The sequence below is a fragment of the Ambystoma mexicanum genome, chromosome 5q, assembly GCF_040938575.1.
Source record: "Ambystoma mexicanum isolate Mex_15411 chromosome 5q, UKY_AmexF1_1, whole genome shotgun sequence".
In the NCBI taxonomy this organism is placed as follows: domain Eukaryota; kingdom Metazoa; phylum Chordata; class Amphibia; order Caudata; family Ambystomatidae; genus Ambystoma; species Ambystoma mexicanum.
In genome coordinates, this window is record NC_090933.1 from 886,969,375 (window position 1) to 886,993,114 (window position 23,740).

Below are 23,740 nucleotides of genomic sequence, written 5' to 3' on the forward strand. Positions count from 1 at the left end.
CAGAGAACTCATTTGCTCCCGGGGCCGGTCCTTGTGGACCGTCCAAGCCAGGGTACGGCTAGGTCTACCACCCTCAGCATATCTAGTGGCTAGAATCGGGTCCCCCATAAACCTATCTTCCCTGCTTGCCATCTCTAAGTGTTCAAGCCTCTTACTTGATAATTTCTCAATCTGTGGCTCCCTCCCCAGGTCCTTAATTTCCTTCCCCAAACTACAAAGGGACCCCCCCTCAAGGATTTAAGGACCCCAAATTCCCTGGAGATACAGCAGCCTCTTATGAAGACCTTAAAAGCCTTCCAGACTGTTCTGAAGTACAGGACTGAGTCTGCGTTAATTTGGAAATATTCCAGGATGTCTTCATGGACTCCGCACTGGAACACCTGGTCCTGTAGCGCGCGGGGAACACAATCGCCAACGTGGGGTACGTAATTCTGTGTCAGGGATGGCGATGGAGGTAACTATAAGAGAGTGGTCAGAGAGCGTCCTGGGAAGGATCTTGACGAACTTTGTAGCCCCGACCAATGGCGCCGTTAACATCACAATCTATTCTAGCCGCACTTCAGTGAGCTCCTGAACAAAATGAAAACTCACTTGTGTTAAGGTGTAAGCGCCTCCACACATCTACCAGACAAAATGATTTACCTATATCTCCACAAGCAGTGGCGGCTTTAGATAAAGTAGTTTGCATTGTTATTGAGTGATCTAGGTCCAGGGACGTAGCAAAATGGAAATCCCCCACCCACATTATTTCGTAAGCAGGGATCTATTGATTATCAATGCACAGTTATAAAAGAATGCGGGGGAATCCACATTAGGTGCGTAGACATTAATGAAAAGGGTTCGAAACCCTGAGCATTCCCCAGCCAGGAAAGTGTAGCAACCTTCCGGGTCGCCCAATTTATCATGCAATCTGAACTTCAAGGACTGGTGTGTATATATATTGCAACCCTGCTGGACTGTGAAGAGTATCAAGAACCATATCTGTGTATCCCCCACCCCCTAGCAAGAGGCAGTGGGTCATTAACGGGAGATGCGTCTCCTGTTAACAGAGTACATTTGCTGCGTGCAGTTTAGCATGATTGATCACCATTCGAAATGTTTTGTTATTGGTGAATCCTCTGATGTTCCAGGACATTACATAAGCAATTCACCCCCCATGGCCCCTCACATTCAGGGTTATCAATGAATAATTGTGACCCCACCTGTGTATTTCGGATAATCCTCCCAACAAGCATAGCACATATCCACATCATCTATGAATCGACAACTGGAGTATAATACCGCATAGGCACCTTTTAATTAACCCAACTCCCGCACCCAACTGCGCCAGAAACCACAACATACCGGCTTGACCCCAATTATCAACACAGTTTAAACAGATGAAACGCATAACTTCTGCGGTGTATGCGGGAATGGGGCATTGCATGCGGCCAACAGACTCCATCGGCAGCGGGCTCATAGAGTACAGATGTGTTTCTCCCTCAGAGACCAAGGAGCCTCTAGAGCTCAGAACTTGGCAAATGGAGTTGCTACCCTAAGAGAGGGTGTTAAGATGGTCAAGAAAAGCAGATATTAGGATCCCATATCATCAGGGAGGGTGCCCTGGGGGTAGGTTGTTCGGCGGCAAAGCGCTCTTCTGCTTCCACGGTTTTGAAAAAGATTGTTTTCCTATTGTGTATCACGCAAAGTTTGGTCAGGAACAGCATTGCATAGCGGACACCTTTCCATCTCAGGGCATTCTTTGCAGCTTGAAAGGTTTTCCTTTGTTCCTGCACCTGCGGGCTAAAGTCTGGAATAGGCGGATAGTGGCTGAGACCCAGCAGAGTTCTCCCCGTTCCCGGGCCGCCTTGAGGAGGATATCTCTATCGCGGTAATTAAAAATGCATGCAATGATAGGTTGCTCTGGTACCCCAGGGGTGGGGGGGGTGGGGGGGGTGAGAGGGGGTCTGGTTGCCAAGGAACGGGTGTGCGCTTTCGACTAAGGACAGTTTCGAGATCAGTGGGGCTGGGGGGGTCTCCCAGTACGTCCATGAGTAGCTTCTCAACTAATTGCTCCATTTGATCTACGGAGGTGAGTCTTGAACCCCCAGTATATGGATATTGTTGCAACGGGAAGAAAATTGAAGGGCAATCATTTTTAGCCGCTGTTTTCTTCACAGTTTGTTCTAGGTGGCTTCCTTCTCTCTGCAAGACGATATCTTGTTCTCATTGTCCCCAATTCTGGTCTCAGCCTCTGTCATGCGGTTGCAGTTTATCGATCTGCATCTCTGATATGTCGACTTTGCAGGTGAGCGTGTCAATTTTCGTGCCCAGCGTGCCGGTACTATTCTTTAGCGTGACCAGCGTTTGATTCAGGGCAGCCACGTCGAGTTGAAAAGGATCGGGAGCAGGAGAGGAGGCAGATGGTGGGTTAGCCCTCACATATTGATCACTTTTTGCCAGCCTTTTTGGGTTCACCATACTGTTATAGGTAATGAGCTGTGTTAGGCTGTACAGGCCCTCAAAGATGGTGGCAGGGCCCAGTTAATCTCGGGAAGTGACTGCACCTGTACCCCGCTGTGCCAAGAGATGGGGCAGCAGGTGTGTTTATGTCTGGGTTAGTGTCTAGTTTCGAAACTCTCCCATGGTGTTCCGCCCGGAACACCATGGGATTTATTGGATTTATCCTTCCTACCAGCCCGGGCCCCACAGCGGAAAGCGACCTGGGCGGGAGTCCGGCAAGTCCATTGTGGCAAACCGCTAGGGACCCACCAGAGAACAGGGAATTGAGGGATATTCTGTGTTGCTTAACCCGGCTAATGGTCCAGAGGGGGCCAGGGAAAAACAGCATGCAGCTCCGTTCTGCCGTTACTCTCTGCTCATACAAATCATCATGTGCCCTCAGAGTAATGCCCTGTTGGATCCATCGTAGGGCGCGCAGTGTAGGCCGGTGCTGCAGGCAGCCGCATGGTATGCGCCGCATGGTACTTGGGCCCATGGTCGCCGCCCGTCCTTAACTCCCCACGGCACACGGGGCAGGAATGGAAGGAGGAGCAACCCACAGCAGGGACAGAGGAACACTGGAGGCGGTAAGATGGTGAGTCGGTCCGGCCGGCGAGGGAACAGCACATTCTGTCTCGCAGCCTCCGCCCCCCGCTCTCTTCTGGACTGCCACCTGCACTGGAGGAAAGCCGTGGGGTCACGGCGTGCAGGCATCAGCAAGCAGGTCGCTAGTCCAGGTGGTCCACAAGCGGACTGCGCCCGCCGGCCCCCGGCTCCTCACCTCGCGCTTCAGCTTCAATAAGAGCACACGCTCTCCGGAGGCTCACAGGATAGAGCCTGATAAGAACCGCAGAGCCGCAGTGCGGTTGACTGGGATATTAGGAGTTGACACTCCATCATGGGCACCCTAGGAGTCTCAACTCTTCGTCTTCAACAATTAGGTGGGATTTCATCCCCAGGAGACAGGATACCTAGTACGGATGTGTAAGCCCATGCTGGATCTCTCTCAGGCCGCAGCCATTTCTGTCGCCGCACAACAGCGCCCCCCTTTACAAGTTTTTTAAAAATTCTATCCTCCTCGGAAATCGCTGGAGCAGACCGAGTCTGGGCACCAAAATGTTTCTAGCCCTACTCAGGAGCGATGAGGAAGGCAAAGCTTGCCAAAAATCTCAAATTTAAAAGTCCTTCTCTGCTTGTTGCAATCTCTGTAGATTTGGAAGGAAAAAGATCATTATTTTCTTCTTAAAAATCTAGAATTAATGAAGATTATAGTACGAGCTCAGACTGACTTGTTATTTCTATTGGAGACCTTAGCTACTACAGAGTTGAAATTAATCTAGCAGTTCTCCTAGGGACACCCATTAGGAAAGATGGACCATACATAGTACTAGTGAAACTCATTTTACTCTGACCCTAGCCCTTCCGTTAGGTTACCAACAATGCTTTATCTTCAGACTTGGCACTTTTCTTCAATGTGGCTCACCTGCTTATGTAAGAATGGATTACCTGCAAAGCTATATAAAGATTTCTCTTGACTTAACTTTGGTGTGGACATCCTTTTTATTCAAAGTTTGAAGATGCCACCCCATATCTTGTCTACCCTACTGCCCCCCTAAGTGCTTGGCCTCAAGTGCTCATCCACTGCTATCAGAGAGACTAAGGGAACCCCCCTCTTCTCCCTAGAGCGACTGCCAACTATGACCCTACACACAAAGGCTCTGGAGGAATGCAGACAGCGGTTCATATACAGGGCCAGCACAATAAAAGGAGGGCTTCACGAACCAAAATGAAAACGAAAGCAAACAATTATAGAAAATAAAAGTGGAAAATAAATAATCTCAAAAACAGGTTGGGCACTTTGATAATTTTTTATTTAACTACCCAATTAAATTGCGGCCACAAAACATTCGAGTTTTAGATATTGCCCAATGCCTCACCAAAGTAAGATAATTAAGATGAAGCGTTATTTGTGCTTTCATTAAAAAAGGAACTGCTAATCGGGGGTAAGGGAGTGGGGGTAGGGAGGGTGAGGCTGGAGAGGGGGAGATAGTTATGTAAACCTGTGAAATGGAATAAAAACAATAAAACGGGTCTGTGGATACAGGGCCACCAGCCATGGACCCCAAGACATTTAAAAATAGATCATAAAGGTCACATCCAACCGATCCATGATAACCAACATGGAAGAGATGTATCCTCAATTGGTTTGGAAAACAGTCATCCTAAGAGATGAAGCTTAAAGAAACGGTTAACACTATCCTCTTCAAGTGATGGTTTGAACAAAGTGAACGAAGGTTGAAAAAATATATACACATCTCAGGATGTTCAGGATGCGTAGAAATATACCTGTCTTTTAAAAAGAAATTGGATAAGGACATCATTTAACATCATCTAAGGATTCCAATATATTAAGCTCGACAACTGAGGTCAGTTTCGGCATTTGTTTCTGTTTGTAGGTTTCAGCTTTTAGAGCTTGACTCTACATTAACCTATGCTTCGACTCCTGCAGTGGGTCATATCACCCTGACTATTCCAGCCAGACGGACAACCCCTTCCCGTAGTAGAGGTTGTTCCGCTCAGATGGTATATTTATATATACAATCCGATTAATGTGCCACCAACACCCAGAGGTCTGGCGAGGACTATCCCCACAGTGCTACATCTCGCCCTGTAACAAGCACTTAGCAGGTGGGAAGACTGAAAGAGTACAGCTCAATTGTGTATGGAGAGATTGCTACTTTCTCAGTGAACTTTAATCTACTATCAAATGCCCATAACATCACAAGAAAAATAAATGTAATACGAAATATCCACCAAGTATCAAGAGCCTTCAACTCACCACTTTCAATATATTCTCTGTTAATTCCTTTTCTTGTTGCATTTGATTTATTCTGAAAGAAAAAAGAAGGAATAGTAGATAGCTATAATAATGTAAATGATTTTACAGTACAAGTACTATGCCCTAAGTATTTGTTGTGCACATTGCGTTATTCCGTTTTTCAAGTCATAGCACACTACTGATAAGGCAACACAAACGGACATAATCATGAGGTATCATTCCCATGGTTCTCTAGATATTAAACATTCTTAACAAAAAAAGAACATGCCAATGGTATACAGTTCAGAGGGACAGGTAGCCAAATCCTTTGTGTGAACTCCTCCTGTTTTTCTGACTCTAATGGACTGAGGTACGGGCAGAAATTAGGGAATTCTGGGAAGCAAAGAATCAAGTATGAGTCATTCAGATAGAGGACGGAATATCAGAAAATTGAAGTATGGTGAATGTGGACTTACTCTTGTCAGAACTGTTTTACTATCCATTGATGGAGGTCTTGGCTGTGGGTGAATTCTTTCTGCCATGCAAAGAATGATGGGGCTTGTTCAATGCCGGGGGTGCAGCAATGTCAGGCATAAAGGTTAGATATAGGGAAGCAAATGCAGTGTCAGAGAGAGGAAACAGTGGACACAAGATGATCATTCCTTGGAGAATGAACTTTGTACTTTAAAGCTACACAACACAGTCTTCAGGGGCATCACAGTTTTAACTTTTGAAGTATGTGGATGACATGGTTTACATTGCCAGGACCTGCACGCTCTTCAATGAATGACTGATCACTATGTTATGTTATGTTATTTTGTTTGTATTGCGCCAAAGCCCGTGGGCATCCAGGCGCAGAGAGACAGAGATGTGAGGTGGTTACTACATAATCAGTCATATTGGTTAAAGAGTACTGTTTTTAACTGCTTTCTAAATTCAAGATGATTTTCAATTATACGTACTATTAATGGCAATGCATTCCAAGCTATTGCCCCTTGGACGTGGAAAGCCCCCTAGTTTGACAGGGTATTGTTTCAAAGAACAGCTCTCAGCAGATCTCAGATTTCTCTGAGGATGATATATGCTTACATGTGCCTTCAGATACACAGGAGAAATCCCGTAAATGCATGTGTGGCAAGTCGTTAGTAGTTTAAATTGAATGCGAGCTGCCACTGGTAACCAATGTAGTCTCTTCAGTGCTGCAGTAGTTGGTTCCAAGCGTTTCATCTGAAAGATGATGCGTGTGGCCGAATTTTGAATTTTTTGTAATTCTTGAATGTCTGACCTGGTAGCACCTCCCAATAAGGCATTGCAGTAATCAACTCGAGGGAGGATCACAGCCCTCACTAACTTGGTTCTATTTTCTATTGAAATTAAGGGGGCAATTTGTCGTAGCACCTTCAGATGGTAATTAGGGATTTTTGTGATGGCAGCTACATGGGCATTACAATCCAAGCTTTCCTCCATGTAGGTGCCGAGAGTCTGAATTTTGGGCACAACCTTTATTTGGCTGCCATCCACAGTAAAGTTGGAATACTTCTGGCTAAGGCCTGCTCTTACAAGTCTTGGACCAAACACCATAAACTCTGTCTTGGCTGCGTTCAAGCACAGCCAGTTGGTTGACATCCATCCTTTGATGGTCAGGTAGATTGTATCCAGCAATAACTGATCCTTCTCGTGATCCCCAGAAATTTCTAGGACCAGTTGAAAATCATCTGCATAATTGCAGAAAAAAACATCTATCAGTGTCAATTCATTACGCAATGGTAAAATATAAATGTTGACTAACAAAGGGGAAAGACAAGCCCCCTGTGGCACCCCACATGTGATGGTTTCCACATCAGAGGCACTGTCACCCCAATAAACTCGCGAGAGACGGCCTTCCAAAAAAGATCTAACCCATGTAATTGCCTCTGGCGAGTTTGTATATGTTGGGTAATGATTGAGGTTGAGATTGAAGAGTCTAGTCATTTACATATTTGAGCGTATTCCTTTGAAAATGTAAGGAGGTTTAAGTCATGGCAATAAGAGCGTGCCAACAATGGTTCAAACTAGCAGCCCCATAGCACAGCTATTTAAATACCCAGGCAAACAACCTGTTGATGTTATGTGTTGGGCATAAAATGCTGACTTGGGGCTTCTATCCTGTATGGGACAGAATTACAGGGCTGGCAAAAGCCAGAGTGCAGAGTGCTTTCAACCAGCTCAGGGTGCAGTTTGTAAAGGTTTTCTACACACCCACACCACCACCACCACCACCACCACCACCACCACCACCACCACCTAATTATGCAGTCCATAATGAGCAAAATAAAGAGCATATTAGTGTTCCTTTAAAAATTAGCGGAACCTAATGTGGATAGGTATCGCATTAAATATTTCTGCAGCAATTGGTGAAATAACCCTTATAAGTGTATTATTCCACGATGGTGCAAAGATAAGGTTTTATCACTTTCGCACTTCATTGGCCTTGATTAAGTAAACCATAATGAAAGAATCTCCTCCCTGGCCTTGAAACTCCCGAATAACTGGTACAGGCAACTGTCCTGTGATCACTGTCTGCTTTCTGTTGGTCCTCGTTTTTCTGTCTGCCCCCCGATGCCTGCGGGCGGTCGGCGCAATACAAATGAACAAATAAATCAATAAATAAAATAAGAAGAGAGGTAGGTTTCAGATAAATAAATTACTGCATAAACACTTTATAGAATCAGTTGAGCTGACCAAACCTGTCAACAGATCGCATTTTATTATCTCATTGTATAGCCAGGTCGAAAAGGTGCTTATTATGCAGAGTGTATATGATGAAGGAAAAATGCCTTAAAGAATTTAGGTTGAAGTTCATGCCTTTTGCTAATGAATTAACAAGATGGCACAAAGCTGAAATCATCACTTCTACTTTTTTTGTAAAACCGTTAAGGACAGTGCTATATTTTATTCTATTGTGTCCAACAGACCATATCTGTCAAAAATAGTTTTACACATCTTAAAAAGCAGGACAAAGACTGGCCTGCAATTGTTTATCTCCAGCAACTTACAATCCGACATTTGAATGGTCTACTCATGCATGCCTGTGCCTCTGCTGTTACATTTGGGTTGAAATACTCTGAACAATGTACTGGCCATTAATCTAGGCCATACCATTTGTCTGCTGTTTATCTAGGACAGATTATTTGAGGGAAGGTATATAGTATAACAAATATTTATTGCAGGAAGGAACTTACCTGTAACTATTTTTCTCCTGCATGGGTCTGGCATAGATTCACATGCTCATGAATATTCCCTGTCGCCATGCCAGGAATCCTCAGTAAAAGAAAAAACGGTTTCACGTTCACTTACAAACTGTACTACTTCTTTAAACCAATCCCTATCCTCTGGGTCATATTGCCCCCATCCTATGACAGTCCTCTCTCCCAAAGCCCCTTTCTCTGGCAGCCATCTTCAGATTGTAAGCACGGAAAAATCATCATCTACAATAGATCGAAATATTAAGAGGGAAAATGATTACATACGGGTTTGGGATTATGTCAAGGATTCCGGCACCAGCGATGAGCTTGGAATTAGGTCTTACATACCTTTAAACTTCATAGGCATTAAGACGTTGTTTACTGTATATAAGAATGCTTAAAGCAGGCAATTGTACTATTATGGGATTACTTGGTCACATGATATGCAAGGACTGTGATAAAGCATTGCTATCATTTATAAACTCCTGCACAGATTTCTATAAGGAAATTGACTATCAGAGTGATTGGACTCTAGAGTACATGATTTTAAAAGTGCAATTGAAAATAAAGCCACAAAATGGAACTGCTGTAAAAATGAGGACTATATAACAACACATGAAATAGTTTTGGGATACCTTCAGTCAGTGTTTAATTTTTACAACCTCAGAAACCACTTCCTGGTGAACACCTGGAGAGCTTGCATCCACCTGAATATGAGCAGGTAAGATCAAATCTGCCCCGTGTAGGCCCAGTCATCCTTTTCCCTCTATATCTCTCAGATCAGAGTGCTCCTGCACTTCCAGGCCTTCCCCCTCTCTCGCCCCCCTCGGCCTGCCCCTCTGCCCTCCCTCATGAAGCCGGATTGGCCCATGAGGGACCATGTAGTCCGGAAGCCCTATTGGACCAACTATACCAGGGGACCCTTACCCGGGCAGCCGGCGAAGGGGCGGACAAGGTCTAGCCCTTTGTTCGCTTTGCGCCCTAGACCTGCTACATGTCTCGCTCCTCAAACAGTGATGAAGAGCCTTCTCTCCCTTTTCCTGTCTCAGCTGAGATCCTTTCAAATTCCAATGTGGAGTTTTTACTGCTTTGAGCCAATCACTTACCTTGCGAAGCTAGACCGCTCACTCTGGTTCACAAGAGTGATCCTTGGACTCCTGGTCATCATCATCTTCACAGTACAGGTTCCAAAACTATATGCATGATACTTTGTACTTTCTGGTCTTTCAGTCTTTGTCAGATATGTTAGTTTGACTGATTTGATAACAATACATATTGGCTCCATCTAGAAAGGAGGAAGGAGGATTTACAGTTGGAGAAGGGGTTTAGTGTATTGAAGCGGGATCATACCGCATTCTCTGGTGATGGCCGTCCCTCTTACCCATGTGATCCTCCCTCGATGCACCACCCCCAGGGGGACTATTGTATTGTGGACGCACCACCCTGGTCCTCTGGGAAAGGTCTCCCCATAGGTGAGAAGGGACGGCATCCTCATATTCAGCACATACTTCTCTATAAACAGTCTCTTTTGGATTGAAGCACCAGTGCATACTGTAAAAGTGTAGAAGTAGGAGACCGAGATACAGGTGGCATGCTTTTGGCTGTAGACTTATTAGTGAGCAAATAAAAGAGAAAACTCCATCTGGTCATAGTTCTAAGAGGGGCTTCCCTGCCTCAACTAATAAGGAAACTGTCAGGATGTCAGTCTAAAACAGAGTCCACCGTCCTGTGTCCAACACTGATTTCCAGCCCTTACACTATAACTTAACTAAGAATCAGGGGTAGTCTTCTGGGTCCAGAAGAATGGTTCCCTTCTTCTGGATGACAATCCAAAGTTCAGCTATGGGTGATGCAAACAAAATGTTCTTCTCAAAGGATACAAATCAAAAGTCTCAAAAGGCTCCTTGGGCTAGGGTTCCAGTAAGGCGTCTAGTGTGAAAGTCTTGTATTTTTATATTCTTAGAGGGATGACTCTCTCCCCCTAGCCTCCCAGATTTCTCAATGCCAGGACAAGTGTTTTTCCTTCGCCTGGCCTTTATCAGGTGATGTGACTATGAGGATGATGATTCTGTAGGCAGTTTGTTATTGTGTGCGGGTCCCAGACCCTTCCAGGCTCTTCTGGTTTCTTAGCACTTGTACCCAGTTCACTATCCTGCCAGGTATTCTCCAGGTCTGGTTCCAGACCATAATTATGGTTTCTTTCTTCCTCATGTCCCAGACCAGTTTTATATCAGTTTCACTGCCTTTCGGGTACCCCTTACAACCATTTCGGTTTTACGACCCTCTTCTGGGCACTTACCAGTGTCTCTCGGTTGTAGGCAAGCGTTGGTTCCCCTCTCCGGCGTCTTCCCATCATTCGAGACTGCAGTGACTCTGCAGCAGTCCCCTGCTGTTGTCTGGCCTCATCTGATCATTCCAGAGACTGCAGCGGTTCAGCAGCGTACCCTGCTGTTGGGCTGCACGGCCCAGGCAATTTCCTTTCTCCAGCCTTCTCGCCAGGCTGGTTGTTCCACCTTGTGTCTCTCGCTCCAGTCTTTCCACGGCAGATCTTCCAGGTACGCCTCTGCAGATGGGTATCTTTCCAGCCCTCTGTTGCCTCTTCCTTCCTCGCACAGGATTTCAATCTCCTGGTTCCTCGAGCGAGGGCATCTTACCCTGTTAGATTTTCCCTCTTCTATTTCAACTGTGTCTTGGCCAATAGAGAGTCAATAAAGACTAGACCACTCAGTATGGTTTATGAAGGCGCTCTTTTTGCTTCTGCACTCCTTCCTCGTCTCAATATGGATGTTGAGTATTCCAGTGAGTCAGTTGGTATCTTCCTTGTCTCAGTACATAAGCAATATAAGTCCCTTGAGGAGCCCATACCCTTCCTCGTCCCAGTTCTTCCTACCCTACTTGTTTTAAGGAAACAGATATGAACACTAGGGATGGGGCTGCAGGGGGGTTGGCGAGCAAAGTGGGTTAAGGTAAGGTGGGCCATGGGGATACAGTGTTCTCCCCAGGCATTCACTAATCCCATAGGGGGCTTCCCTCCCCATGAGATCCACCCGCTGAATACCACACCCAGGGGGACTGTCGAGTAGTGGCCTCACCTCCCTGGCCTCATGGGAAGGGGCTCCTCCAGGGGAGAAGTGACGACATCCAAGGATTCATCACAATACCCGCATCTGTCATGAGCAGGAGGGTTTGGGGGCAACCCTCCCAAACCTCTTATTGCAGACTGTAAGTGATTTCAACCCAGCACTACACCTAAGTCAATGTCTAGCGTGGGATGCACAATTGAAATCCTTAATTATATATTTTTGTCTATAAATTCTTTTATTTCTGAATGATGTACCCTTATATCACACCCCTCTCTTTGAATCCCCCCGGTCTCACTGAACCAGAAAGCAGGCTGTTTTGCAAAGTTAAAAGATTTATTTTTATGAATTTGAATAATATATATCTATCACATTATTAATATTTATACAATGATCACCATTGGGTGATGTTACAATCAACACTCTCTTTACTCAGTAGGAGTATGGATAAGAAAATAATGCAGCATAGAATACTACTTGATATGGATAGAAAAACAATGCAGCACAGGATAATACTTGATATGGGTTCAATCAAATGCAATGTTACTCTTTCCCCCTGATACTACTCAATCCCCCTAATATGCAATAGAGAGATGGAAGAAGAGAAAACAGGTTTCAGGAATATACAATCTTAACCAATAAAGTTTCAGTCCTGATTCCCCCCCAGCAAGCATAGAGAGAAACAGGAATGATTTTAAACAGGTCAAATGCTTTTGAATGTGGCTTGTAATGAATGGGAAAAACGCCGAAAAATTACTTTAATTCTCGAAATTGGATTCAAAACTAGTGGGAGCCGCTTTGGATAGCTTCAGGTAAACACTAGCAATGATGGTTGAATAACTAGCAGATTGAAAACTTGAATTCTGAGGTCAGATGCAAAGAGTAGCTATTTTAAATGGGATGAAATTGAGCCAAACGCGAATTTGCGGCAAAGTTTTCAGCGCGCGAGAAACACGATTATAGAAAAACTACAAGGAGTTGGAATGCGGTCTTAGGTTCGTTTGAAAGCTGAGGATGTTAGCTTCAATTTGATACTTAAATTTCGTTTCTAGCATACGGTTCAGAAGTTATGAAGGTTTTAGTAGAGGTCGATTTTTCTCAAAAAGAGTCAAGATTTTCAAATGAAAGATGTGCTTTTGAATTACAAACAAGGATTTTCGTTACACTAAGGGAGGCTATGAAGATGCAAGATACCAAACGGGACAGCCACCAGAACAGCGGCGCCTCTGCTCTGACTGTTGCTCGCCAAGACACTTGTCTTTCTTCAGCAAATATATTAGCGCAAAAATGAATCACTACAATTAACTAAGGACTATATGGATGAAGGAAAGATACAGAAAAACAAGATGGTTCTAGAATGCTGTTCTGGATATGCTAAAAAAAATGGGTTGGATAGGATTACTTAAGGATAAGAGATTGGATATGGACAATTCTATGCTAGATACTCACAACTATGGTTTGGAATAGGCCCGTCAAAGATCTGGTCAAAGGTTTTGGACTGGAATTCTGCTAGCCCACCGGACAGGATTCATGCACCCGGTTCTGCATTCAACACGGCATTCTGGTCTCTGCACGGCCTCTGAACTGGATCCGACGGGTTGGTTCTGGGTTACAGCTATCTGGTTACAGCTCTGCTCTACTGGTTTTGATCTCTGGGTTCTGGCAAGAGTTCTTGGCAAGAAGCAGAAGCAGAAACAGCACAGCCAGGCTGTTCAAATGTTGGTGTGCCCCTTGGAAGTCTGGGGTTACAATCAGGTTTCAAGATTTTAAAGGCCAAGCTGAGAAAGGTTCAGCTTTGGAATTGGGCCTTCTGTTTTCAGAGTTCTGGAGTCTTGGATCTGGGTTCTCCTGCAGAGTGCTTCGCCGACAATCAGTTGATAGGTGAATGTGTGTGTGCCTCTAGGTCCTAAACTGTCCCTATTTATGTATTTCCCAAAGGGGTGGGTCAGCTGAATTATACTAAGCACACCCTATAGGAATTCAATTGGTTAAAGTTTTTCCCCTCTCCTGATTTGAGAAGGAAATCTAGTGTCATAGTGATGCTGCATTTTACACCCAGGGAGTCCCTCCCCCTGGTTTCTGTACAGTCAATCTATTTTCCACATAAATCATATTTACAATATCACCAACTTGCTAATACATCTTCACATTACAGATTTAGTAGGGCATGTATCCGTCCAAGTACCAACTCAGTGAGAGCTTTAGTTCCAATTTTACAGTTTTTCACGCTTTTGGTTGGGTAATCAGTGTCAGATCTGTCCACATTTTTCTCCATACATGCGCATGACATCTCGGCATAATCCTGTAAACTTTCATATTCCTAGCATTATCACAATTGCTTCAACCTCAACATTTTGGTAGTCCTGTCTCTGAACATCGCAGAGAGTTCACAGTAGTTTCAAACGGTGAGCAGCATTTTCATATTAACAACCTGTCAATTACAGATTTTTAAATTTGTCACAGCTTTCTATGAACCTTTTTTCAAAAAGATATTTTCTACAGTTCCAGATACACAAATCCGTCTGGACCCGCCTCCAAGGTTTGGCTGGGCCAGAGCACTCCCAGGCTCCCTTCCTTTGGCAGTTGTTTTCTGTTGACACCCGAATTTGCATTTCCTTTCAGTCCAGGAAGCCTATTGACTCTCTCCCAGAGAAACAGAGCAACATTTCTTCCCACCTCCATTAACAACTCAATGACAGGTCCTGAGCAGAGAGCAGGGGGAAGATTCCTTTGTTTGGGGCAAACTGTGGAATGTGCCTTTGAAGTACTGTGGCTAACAGTTCACTTTTAAAACACTGTTTTAAAATTGTCTTTTCTAAAATAAAATTTACATTTTCAACAAATATACACACAGATCTCTTCATTCCAGTCTTTTTAAAACATAGAAATTGAATTGTAGCAACCTATATTGCTTTTGATGGCAAGTCTCCTCGTTTCCACAATTTGATCTTAATGTACAAGTTTATCTAACAGTATAAGTAAATGACAGCTCTGACATAGGCGAGCAGCGGTACTGCGCCCATATCTGACAGCATTTTCCAGGCAAGCACCTTTTTGAATGTGGATTTTCTTGTGATGAAATGTGCTTCTCCTGACATTGTGCCTAGGTGGATTCTTTAAATAAAGTGATTTAACACCCAACAAGGATGTTGAATCTTTTCTGATGTTTAGGAAACATGATTTTGCACTTTCAACAGCCAAGGAAAAAAAACGGATTTTAAAGCACTTCTGGGTTTTCCTTGGAATGCAACACTGCCTTTTCAAATAGTTCCATTTCACTCTGTCAGCAGCCCAATGACAGGTTTTGGTAGTGTTGTCTCCGGTTTTACCACTGACACAGGCAAAATGGATTGGCGGCCTATTTTTCAGGTTTCCCTGCGCACCTCAGAGATTTTTAGCGCATAGAGCTTTTTGGCGGCCATCCTGTTTCCGATTAAAACAGCACACAGTGATGTTGCAGGGCAGAGCCTAGTGGGTCAGAACATCCCACAAGACTTGGGGACCTCTCACATGGCCAACGTTTGATTAAAAAGGGGCTGGCCCTGCTGTGTGGCCCTTCTCTGTAGGAAATCAAAAAGATTGCAAAATAACATCCCATTTTCCTGTGAGGGTCTCCTCCAGGACACCGATCATGCTTCTTGCAGCCTTGTTAAATCTCTCAACTAGCCCACTGGTTTGTGGATGGAACAATGTAAAGAGCGTGTATGCATGTATGTGCCCATTCATAGAAACCTCAAACCTAGTTGTGAAGCAAGGAAGCTCAGTAAGAGGGTATAATATGGATACACAGAGGGATAAACGGTTAAGGGTCCATTTGGAAGAGCATGAAGAGAGGGGATACAGAGCGCTGCAGGCAGAGGATACAGGTTAGGGATACTACGGCAGTACTTCCAGTTTCCTCCACATTCATCCTAGAGCACCTTCATATAATATAGGAAATGCGAACAATGACCCACTTGAGGATCAGTAAATGTGAGTGAATACACACGCCATGGCGCAAGGTAAATGTGTCCCAAACCAATATGTTTATTTAGTGTACACAAATCCAATTCTTTAACATCCAGCCAGACTCTAAAAACAAAACCAAGAGTTTACATGGGAAAGCTTTTCCAGGTGTTACAGTCCTGACCCTTCTTCTGCCGCCCCGTTTTCATTTGGCACCTTTAGATCTCTTTCGGTAGCCTTCAGCTTTTGTTTTCCAGCTTGTACCCAACATTTCTCCTGCGCCCCCTCGCTGAGTTGTTTTGTTTCCTCTCAAAGTCTGCTACTTCACAATACCAGTCAGGTCTCATTCCAGACTTCTTGATGCTTAACCCTCCGAACAGGTCAATCCCAGTTGCATGGTTTCTCAGCATTCAAGATCCAGGTCCCTTTACAGACCTCTGGCAGGCTACACACCTTGGTGTCAGGGTCTTGGTGTTAAGAGCCTCCACAGGGAGTATGAGGAACACACCCTTCTGCTCCTGGTCTGTTGTCTATCCATGCTGGGCTCACTCAGCCTCTTTTGTAGTACTTCCAGAATTATGTCTGTGTGCCACTCATTAAGATTGGCTGGGGGTTCAAATGGTGTTGTGCTATGTACTGGGCTTTCTCCAAGGTTCTCTGTAATTGATATTCTAACTTGGAACAAGCATTCTCTCTGCATTAGTTAATAGCAATACCAATCTCACCTGGTGCTCCCGCAGGTGCGGTAAGACATTGTCTGTATCTTGGATGTCCTCTTGTAGCAGGCCTCTGTCAGAGACGGCCTCTTTGGCAAACCCACCTGTGAGAAAATCCCAATTAGAGACTTTGCTGGTTGTCCTGTGGCTTTGAGGGACAACCAGCCTTCTTGAAGCGGGGAACAGATCACTGGGTTCACTGTACAGAAGTTCCGTCTCCCATTACACACTGCCTGCTTTCACCAAACTGCTACAGAGGCAGTCAAAAGGCGCCTAGCAAAGGTGAACTGGACATGGACCTACAGGTGATGACAAATCCGCCAGATCTCGTAGTCCTTTCAGGTGTGAAGCTATCACTTCCAAGTCCATCTCGCATCCCTCTCTCGTTCAGGAGAACGCAATTCTGAGATCACTGACCCTCCACTGGGCTAGGAAACCCATTGGCTAATGAACACCTCTGGCAAAATCATAGGCAATTGAGTGGACTGTGGCCCTAAAGAAGAGCTACAGGCTCAATCTGTCTTTTGCATTCTCCACCTGGAAGAGCCTCTTGATCAACCCAATAACAAATTTGTTGCCCTTTTGCACAGCTCTCACTGTAGTGATCACTGCAACAATTTCTGCATGAAAAATGTCTTTACGAAGGTGAATACTACGTAACTGGAGGGCCTGCTCAAAGAAAGTGGTAGGACTTCAGAGCTGTAAGTTGTTTGAAACAAAGGGGTGGCATCCTGCCACATACATTTACATCAATTACCCTTTACATTTTTATTTGCTGCAAAGGTTATAACATTTTGCATGCTAAGTATCAAAGGACCTGTATACTCTTGGTTAGTAGGGGTAAGAATACAAAAATAATATCACAGGTGACTATTAGCTTATTTATTCAGCTGATGTCACAATGGATATGGGTTCAGTTTCCCATAGTGTTTAATAGTTTTTTGGAACAACACTTGCCTAAAAGTTGCCAGGCATATTGAAAATAGAACAAATAGAGAGCAAACTGAAGCCACAATTTAAATTCTTAAAACATGGTCATAGATTTGCTAATGCATGTACATAAAAGCATAGTAATTTTACAGCAATTATGGTAAAAAAAACACATAGAACGTGAAACTGTAAATAGTGAACCGGAGTTTAGTCTTCACAAAAACATCCTGATAGTTGTTTCCAAGGTGTACTGGATATTTTGGGGAGGTAGCGAAGGTGAAACCAGATTGTCGCCCCTTCGGCTAAGGTCCCCATATGCAATGGCATATGCTGAATTCATCCAACAATCGTGTTGCACAGGGCTGGGGACTTCTCTGAAGAACCTGTGCCAGACCAACAGAGAAAACAAGCCCATTCAGACACTGTTTTGTGTTAGTGGGAATTCTTTCTCTAGGAATCTCACACCGACCAGAGCTGGCTTTTCAGATAACCTGCAAGTTGGGTCACCCTGTCTATGGGGCATGTCGCTACAAGATCAACAAAAGCTAGGTGTCGTTAAGGTTGGAACCCCAAACACAGAGGATGTGTTTTATTGCCTTTGATCTTTGCAGAAAAGAATGGTTTAGCACATGGAACAAACCTTTCTCCATCGAGGAAGTAGACCAACCTGTTAGTGGGCTCTGTGAGCAGACTATTGAAAGTGTAAACTAGCTATACCTGCAAGGGAGCCAAGAACATTGTCTGGAGTGACAAGGAGGTGCACAAAGGGGGCTTTAATGGGCCTGGAGCCATCTGGTCATCGCTCTGGCTAGTAGGAGGGGGGAGCTTATCCACCACACCCGGAAGCCGGTTCAAAAGGAGATCCCAAAATGGCGGCAAATCAATTGATCACTTTCTTTGGATCCTAGGCTTACTTTTGTAAGAGGGAACGATTAGAGTGGACCAATGCAATCATACGACTGGAAACTAGCCAATGGAAAAGAGTAAGATGTGAAGTAGTGGGAGAGCTGGTGCCAGAACTTCAACTAAAGGACATTCTGCCCAGGCATCAGACAAGGGTCGGAGTGGAGGATGATCTTGCAGAGCTCTGAAACCAAGCTCTGAAACCAAAGAGGTGTAGAGACCCTGAGGAAGCAAGTATGCAGAGAACATCTGGTGTGAATTAATGCTGGCCCTGAATATGAGGGATGGTGAAGCCGAGAGTATCTAAAGACAAGCAGTGCTGAAACCCTGAGCCTGCGGCCTGGTGAAACCTAGAGAGCACATGTAGAGAGATTTTTCTTGAGCCTTATTTCTAGTGCCCAGAAATATCAATCGATCCTGGGTTACAAGGTGCTTCCCACCGAGCAATACTAATTTTCCAAGAGGTTGCATGACACAGCAGTCAAGGCAACACTTGAAGGGGGGTTTAAAGGAACAGTAAATCGTTTTCATAAACACACAAAGGATGGGCCACACACTAGATATATGCAGGCAAAGAAACCTTTCAGAGCAACAGAAAGAGGTGATTTACTACATACCTTGTGGGACTTTAAGAGGGTGAAGGATTATTGGAGGGAGGGCTAGATAGGGTTGATCAAATTTTTCCACGTAATCCCTTAACAGTGATTCTGCAGTCACTGAGGTGTGGAGGTGATATTGACTGGGCAACATCGTGTTGGATTATTAGAGCCATGCTGGTGGCGACTAGCAAGATACTAAAGGTATGGAAAACAAGGAAGAAGCCGACAGTTGAGGGATGGATTTCTGATGTGCAGACTCTTTCCAGATATGAGAAAATGTTTTATAAGCAACACAAGGAAGCAGGATATGGTGAATTGTGGGACCTTTTAATGAACTCTATGGGTGTTCTTAGAATGAAGTGTGGAGTAGAATTCTAATAATTAGGTACAGGAGTTTTGGGAGGGGGCAGGGTTGTCGTTGTCCTGTCTCTTGTCTTGTTGTATCCTTGTTGTTTGTGTGTTTCAGGGCTTTTTACATACTCAGTTACTTCTGGACTAGGTCTGGGTTGTTGGGTATATTGTGTGTTACTAAATGCTTTCTCTGACCCCGTTTCAAGATTTTGATATTGTTTAATAGTCCAATGACATAAGTCATGTTTATTGAGGTAACTTGATGTTTCTTGCAATTTGAGGAATAAAGAGATTAAAAAAAAAGAAAAAAGAAAACAGAACTAGACACCTAACTTTGTCATACAACTGTTCAAGTAGCCCACAAAGTTTCACTGGTCTTGTATTGTGGCTAACAACCCTTTACACACAGTGCTCTATGGAATGGAAGAGACCTGGATCCAGCACGCCGATCTGGAGATTGCAGAGAAAAGCTCCAACAGCAGCAGCCAGAGAGTTTGCAGTTTCCAACTAAAGGAGCAAGTTTAGCAACCGAGGACCCTTTGCCCAAAATAAGACTCCTAGATGAGTCAAGAGTCCAAAGAAGAGATCCAGGTAATGCAAGCATTCTTGGGTAGCAGAGATTCTGGGACTGCAGAGAGGGGTACCTAGAGGAGCACCTGAGAGGCTATGTTTTTTTTCGTGAATGTCTAAGCTTAGCATCAAGAGGCCCTAAAGGCAGACAAGTGGAACACAGATTTTTTTAAGCAGAGTCCAGGAGCATCAAAGATGAAGGCTATCTGTAGAAAGTACTTCAGTGTCTCACCATTTAAGGGCCTGCAGAGAGGTCAATTGCCCAGTGGGTACATTTGCCTTAGCGCCTATCATTAAGTAGACCTGGATAAATCACGGCCAGACCAGAGCATGCAGTTTTAATGTATTATATTAATGGTTCAAAACAGTAACTCTATCCTCGATATATGGAATGGAAGGAGTGGCCTGCTTCCTGTGGATGCAGCATGCCCCATACATCCACCAATCCATTTGCGCTCACAAACTCCCTAAGCTTTGTGCAACCCACCAACAACTCCTTGCAGGCAATATTGCAAACTGATCCCCGTCCCCTATCCATAATGTCATTAAAATCACTGCCCATCAACCACATGTCCACATGGTGTTGTACAAATAGCGGTGTCCGGTCAAAGGGTCGAATACATTGTTTCGAAATACAATAGTTTAGAAACAAAAGGACCGAAAAAAAAGTCGAATGCCTTTTTAAATGTATTTTTTTTTGTTGCTTTCGTACAGCAAAAACTGTTTTTTACACTAAAAACAGCTGTTTGGGGCGACCCCCAAGATCCCCCCCCCAAAAAAAAGACAAAAAAAAAGGTACATTCGACTATTTTTCCCGGTCCTTTTGGTTCGAAACTATTGCATTCGAAACAATTGCATACAACCCTTTCACCTACAACCCAAATAGCCCTTGCAGCTCAGACAATAATTCCATCTGTAGTGGTGGTGGAGCATATGCGCAAAGCAGTCCCAGGCTTCTCCCTTTAAGTGAACCTGTAACTAGTATATAACTTCGCCCAAATTGCCCCCACAAACCTCACCCCCCCCCATCCAGGGTCACCGATGATACAGTAAACTTTGACTGTTTTCCAATTGGCACCATCACCCCTCGTGACACCTGCATACATATTAAGTTTATAGTTGGATCTCCCCAAAAAAATGTGCTCTGTCACCATCAGATGCGTCTCCCGCAGGGATGCAAAGGTGGGTGTGTGCCTGTTCAAGTCATTAAGATTCCAAGACATTCTGCCTTAAAACCGTCCGTTACCGCCACTGAGTACATGGTCTGAGAACATGCAAGCGTCACTTTGTCAGTAAACCTGTGCCACCAAATATTGCCTGCAGGCCGCAGCCCCCCATAGCCAAACCCCATCCATGTAGTGAAAAACAAAACCGAACTCCTCACAACCCATAAAACTACCCCTCACCATACAACCTGTGAGCTAGCTGTATCTGTCCCCCAACTTTTAACATTCAACCCTGTAGTCTACAGTTTGGATCCGCGACTACAGCACGGATCCCCCTCGGACCTACCTCCCTTCCTTCCCTTCTTGACACCCCAACCCAGATTCTCACCATCCACCCGTTGGCTGATCCAACGCTCTCCCCCCGCCCAACATTAGAGGCATAAAATCCCTTAAGTCCTCTCCCCACCTGCATGGGCTGATCATGGAAACTACCCAGTCCCACACCTCATCGGGGCTGTTGAAAAAGAGGGATCTGTAGTCCGTTAGGACCTTGACTGGTCGTTGTGACGATTCACTAGGTATCGTCAATACTCCCCAAGGGGGAGCCCTTTTCCATGCGGCTAAGGAGGTGTGGCCGCTACCCAATAGTTCCTCTAGGGGTGGTTTAATGCGGGAGAACCTCATGGGGAGGGACACCCCCCAGTGAGGATAAGGACTACCAGCTGGGTGTATAACCCATAGAACGTCACACCACATATTCTTCACCCCCCATCCATTTCAATGGTTATGGGTGATTTAATCATTCCACAAATACCAAAAACGCAAAATAGTGCTGCCAAAATAAAGAGCTAATTTACAAATTGTGCCTATCCAGACAATGGAATGCGTCATTACATTATTGCATAAATAAATCCCAACAAGTAATAAAGTAATACAAAAACCATGTCCTCGAAAATGCATCCAAAATCCATGAAATTACCCTAAAAATACATACAAAGGCATGATGAAATCTATGGCATTTATAGTTTCCAATAACAAATACAACGATCCATTAACCATGCCCACGAAAATCGATCCGAAATCCAATTAATCTCTCAGAACAAATCCAAAGGCATGATGAAATCCATGGCTTCTAAAGTTGCTAACTTCACTATACAGCATTCCGAGAACCATTCAAATCTCAAAAAACAAATATCCAAATGCGTGATGAAATCCATGGCTTCTTTGAAGTTCCAAAAAGAAAAACAGCTATACAAGAACCATGTCCATAAAAAACTATCCGAAAATCCCACTAGTCACCCAAACAAACATCCAAAGGCGTGTTGAGATCCATGGCTTTTGTAGTTTCCAAATAGAAATTTGGGGATCCACAAAATGTGTCCTCGAAAAGCGATCCAAAATCCAAGGAATCCCAAAAATCAAATCATCCCAAGGCATGATGAAATCAAAGTCCCATAAAGAAATCCAGCGATCCACAAACCGTGTCTAGAAAAAGCTATCCAAAATCTGTGTTTCCCAGCCCCCAAGATAATCCAAAGGTTTGATAAACCCGCAAACGTCTTCTCCTCGATCCTGCCAAATCCAGAAACACAGACTATTGAAAATGGCAGCCTGTAGGGTCCAGAAACATGAACTAGCGCAGATGCCTCCAATGGTTTAAACAGGAACTGCATTGCACTGAAGTTACATTAGCGATGAAGTTATTTTAGGTTATCAAAGTGCAACGTTGCAGTTACACCTTCGAATACTACCTCTCTATTTGTGGCTTTATTATCACTGGTTACCCATTTCAAACCACTATATTGAGAGTAGACCAATGTATTTCTGTAGTACCTGGGGTACAGCCAAGACAGAAAACACTAGGACGAAGAAGAGCACAGAAAACATGAGGATTACCAACTGCTAGTTGTGAGGAACCCCCCTGCCCATCTACTCCCCTTTGGTCTTCCTCTCAGGTGGCCAGAGAAGGGCCATCGCTTTTGGATCCCAACCCTGGGGCGGCTATGCGAGGGAGGATCACCTGGGTGGAGAGGCCTTGGGGAGTGGAGGAAAGATACCTTTAAGTGAGGCATGGTAGCCCCCCCTTTCCCTTGTCAAAATACACCCTACCCTCCACCTACCTTTGTAGGTTATCACCAGTCTTCCCCACTGTGTCACACACACACACACACACACACACACACACAGCCCCCCCTCCTGCCCCCCCCCCCCTCAACGGTCCCACATTCATATCTCTTTAAGATTGGGACGAGGAAGAGGTAACTAATAAAATGCACACTTCCATCTGCGCACACCCCTTTGGTACTGGGACGAGGACTGTGGAACACCATTATAATGGTCAGACATGTCCCATTGACAACAGTAATTATGGTCAAGCAAAGGACTTGCACCTACAGCCAATTGAGAGGCTATATGTGCAGAAATGGAAGAGAGACCAGCCTGGGATGAGAGACCTGCCGGGGGGGGGGGGGGGGGGGGGGGCAGCAGTGCACGGCAAACAAACATGGAGCAGGCTGGAAGGGGGCCCGTGAAAAGGACGCTGTAGCTGGGGCACACAGAAGCCTCTAATACACCACTGACAGAAGCAAGAAGGTTCAGAAGAGGCGAGCGCTACTCGCCAGAGCTCCCGACGAGAGAAACGGGAGCGAGCGAAAGCCAAAGAAGAAAGCAAAAGCATCCCGAGGAGAAGCCGTACACCATGGAGTGACAGAGGGTTCACTCATGCCGGGGCGCTCAAGGGGCTTAGTGTCGGCAAAGGAACATGCCGATCGAGTGAAAACCTGTAATTAATGGGTCTGGAGACCGAATGGAAAATATTGAATACTGAACTAAGGAAAAGATATGCAAAACATATGAAAATTCTGCACAAATGAAAAGAAAGTGATGTGCATTTACGAACAAAGTGAAAATAAGTAAGAAACATTTATGAACAATGTGAAAATTGAAGCCAAGTGAAA

General features: G+C 44.7%; 1 protein-coding gene across 2 annotated transcripts in view; it reads right to left on the reverse strand.

The window, feature by feature from the left end:
• INTS8 (integrator complex subunit 8) overlaps positions 1-23,740 on the reverse strand; it is a 2,196,017-nt gene that overhangs the window by 1,739,347 nt on the left and 432,930 nt on the right. For both annotated transcript variants that reach the window (XM_069621379.1, XM_069621380.1), the window contains exon 6: positions 5,321-5,372. In XM_069621379.1, coding sequence (XP_069477480.1) covers positions 5,321-5,372 — 52 coding nt within the window. The remainder of the gene's footprint in view (positions 1-5,320; positions 5,373-23,740) is intronic.